At 43.2% G+C, this 2,500-nt stretch overlaps 1 protein-coding gene across 1 annotated transcript in view; it reads right to left on the bottom strand.

Annotated features, from left to right (window-relative positions):
• Positions 1 to 334: 334 nt before the first annotated feature.
• ddb2 (damage-specific DNA binding protein 2) overlaps positions 335 to 2,500 on the bottom strand; it is a 25,428-nt gene continuing 23,262 nt past the window's right edge. The window contains exon 10 of the mRNA XM_020925490.2: positions 335 to 1,620. Coding sequence (XP_020781149.1) covers positions 1,415 to 1,620 — 206 coding nt within the window. The 3' untranslated portion in view covers positions 335 to 1,414. The remainder of the gene's footprint in view (positions 1,621 to 2,500) is intronic.

The following is a 2,500-nucleotide window of genomic DNA, read 5'->3' as shown; positions in this document are numbered from 1 at the left end:
CACACACACACACACACACACACACACACACAGACACACAGACACACACACACAAACACTGTGTGTCTGTGTGTGTGTGTCTGTGTGTGTGTCTGTGTGTCTCTGTGTCTGTGTGTTTGTGTGTGTCTGTGTCTCTGTGTGTGTGTGTCTCTGTGTGTGTGTGTCTGTGTGTGTGTGTTCCATTAGTTTTTGTGTAACTGTTGGTGTGTGACATGAGCCTGTCGAGGGGCTGAAAATGAAATGAGTCACGTTATAATTTTGACATATTTATATTTTAAATGTTCATAAACCTGTTCTGTCCCTTTACAAATAAATAAGAAAAAAACACAAAACATCCAAAACTGTACTTTTATTGAAAAATAGTACAAAAACATTAAACGTTTATAAAACATGAACAAACATCAGTGAGGTCAGAGCCCCAGTGTAACGACAACCCTGTGTCCTGTTTATCTCTTTTATAAAACTCAGATTTTATATTTTTATATTTTATATGCTTATTTATATTTATTTTTCTATTTTATTTAGACTTTTACATTTATATAATTATGTCTTATTTAAAGGTTGAATAGAGGACTTTTTTAAGGAATGAGAAATACAGCGACCGTCCTTTTTCAAATGTTGTGACACCACCTTCCTCCTCCACGGCTTCCTCAGTAGAAACACCTCCTCCTCCCGCCTCTTGACTCTAGAAATCACGTTTGTTTACATCCGGCGCGGGTTCAGAATCGCCGTTGAAGTTTCCTGTCTAGAAATAATTCAGCGACCGACGCGTCTTCAGTTTTTGGACCCTTCGCCCGCTTCAGTCGCGCCGTCGCGGGAAGAGATCTCCAAGAACCACCTCAGTTTGTCTTCGCTTTTCTTCTTCTTCTTCTTCTTCTTCTTCTTGCGACCTCAAAAACTGACTTTCTTTTGCAGCGATCCGGTCGTGGATTCTTGTCCGACGTCGCGACAAACTTTGTGCGAACTGCGAGGACGCGACAGTTTGAAAAAGCCTCTAAGACCTGCCGCATAAACCACGAAATCCCCGTGTGCCCACAAGTCACTTACACTAGAAACGTAGGGAGTTTGATTGACGACCCGACAGCCAATATATAAAGAGGCAGCCTCGTTTTCTATTGGCTGATGTTTCTCTGGCCTCAACACGTCCACAGTTGTTGGATTTTCATTCTTTTTTTCTTGGTCATCATAATTACAAAGCTGCTGCGTCTCCGTAACGGTATTTTAAACTTTCAGTGACAATTTGAAACAAAAAAAAAAAATCCTCCATACAACCTTTAACTCGTGTCTCTTGCTCCTTATATATTTGTTTTCTTTGTCTTTATATTTTATTGTGACTCTTGTGTCTGACTCGTTTCTCTATGGATCAGTAAAGTTTGAGTTTGAATATAAGAAACGCTCTCTTTACTTTCAGCCTTTATCTTCGTTTAGTCTTGGTTTTGTTCTGCGTTTCCTCCAGAGAAAGGAGTTTTTTCATGAGTTTTTTGTCCACAGGGGGCGCTCTGTCTCTGGGGGTCGGCTGCATCCTGCCCGGGGCCCTCGCCGACGTCCCTGGGGCCGACGTCTCTGTGTGTGTGTGTCTGAGCCCGGACTCGCTCCGGTCCCACACCAGCGCCGTCGCACCTGAGCACAAAACCATCACACTTTAAATTCATCACACTGAACCTTTCACGTCCAAAACTTTTCCCGGTGGAGAAATAAAGTTTGTCTAAAGTCGTCAAACACGACGGGACGATTCAGTCTTAAATCAGTTTTAAACGTTCACAGCACAAACTCGAGGAGAAGCTGATGAAATTTTAAATGTGTGATGTGTGCAGAGTGTGTGTGTGTGTCTGTGTGTGTGTGTGTCTGTGTGTGTGTGTGTGTGTGTGTGTCTTTGTGTGTCTGTGTGTTTGTGTATGTGTGATGTGTGTGTGTGTTTATGTGTGATGTGTGTGTTATGTGTGTGTGTGTGTGATGTGTGTGTGTGTGTGTGTGTGTGTGTGTGTGTGTGTGATGTGTGTGTGTGTGAGTGTGTGTGTGTTTCTGTGTGTGTGTGTGTGATGTGTGTGTGATGTGTGTGTGATGTGTGTGTGTGTGTGTGATGTGTGTGTGTGATGTGTGTGTGTGATGTGTGTGTGATATGTGTGTGTTTCTGTGTGTGTGTGTGTGATGTGTGTGTGATGTGTGTGGTGTGTGTGTGTGTGTGTGATGTGTGTGTGATATGTGTGTGTTTCTGTGTGTGTGTGTGTGATGTGTGTGTGTGTTTCTGTGTGTGTGTTGTGTGTGTGATGTGTGTGTGATGTGTGTGTGTGTTGTGTGTGTGATGTGTGTGTGATGTGTGTGTGTGTGATGTGTGTGTGTGATGTGTGTGTGTGATGTGTGTGTGTGTGTGATGTGTGTGTGTTTCTGTGTGTGTGTGTGATGTGTGTGTGTTTCTGTGTGTGTGTGCGTGTGTTTCTGTGTGTGTGCGTGTGTGTGTTTCTGTGTGTGTGTGCGTGTGTGTGTGTGATGTATGTGTGTT

This window comes from Boleophthalmus pectinirostris, unplaced genomic scaffold, assembly GCF_026225935.1.
Source record: "Boleophthalmus pectinirostris isolate CB_2022bp ecotype Guang Dong unplaced genomic scaffold, ASM2622593v1 HiC_scaffold_2, whole genome shotgun sequence".
Lineage (NCBI taxonomy): Eukaryota > Metazoa > Chordata > Actinopteri > Gobiiformes > Gobiidae > Boleophthalmus > Boleophthalmus pectinirostris.
This window is presented reverse-complemented; position numbering and strand designations above follow the sequence as displayed.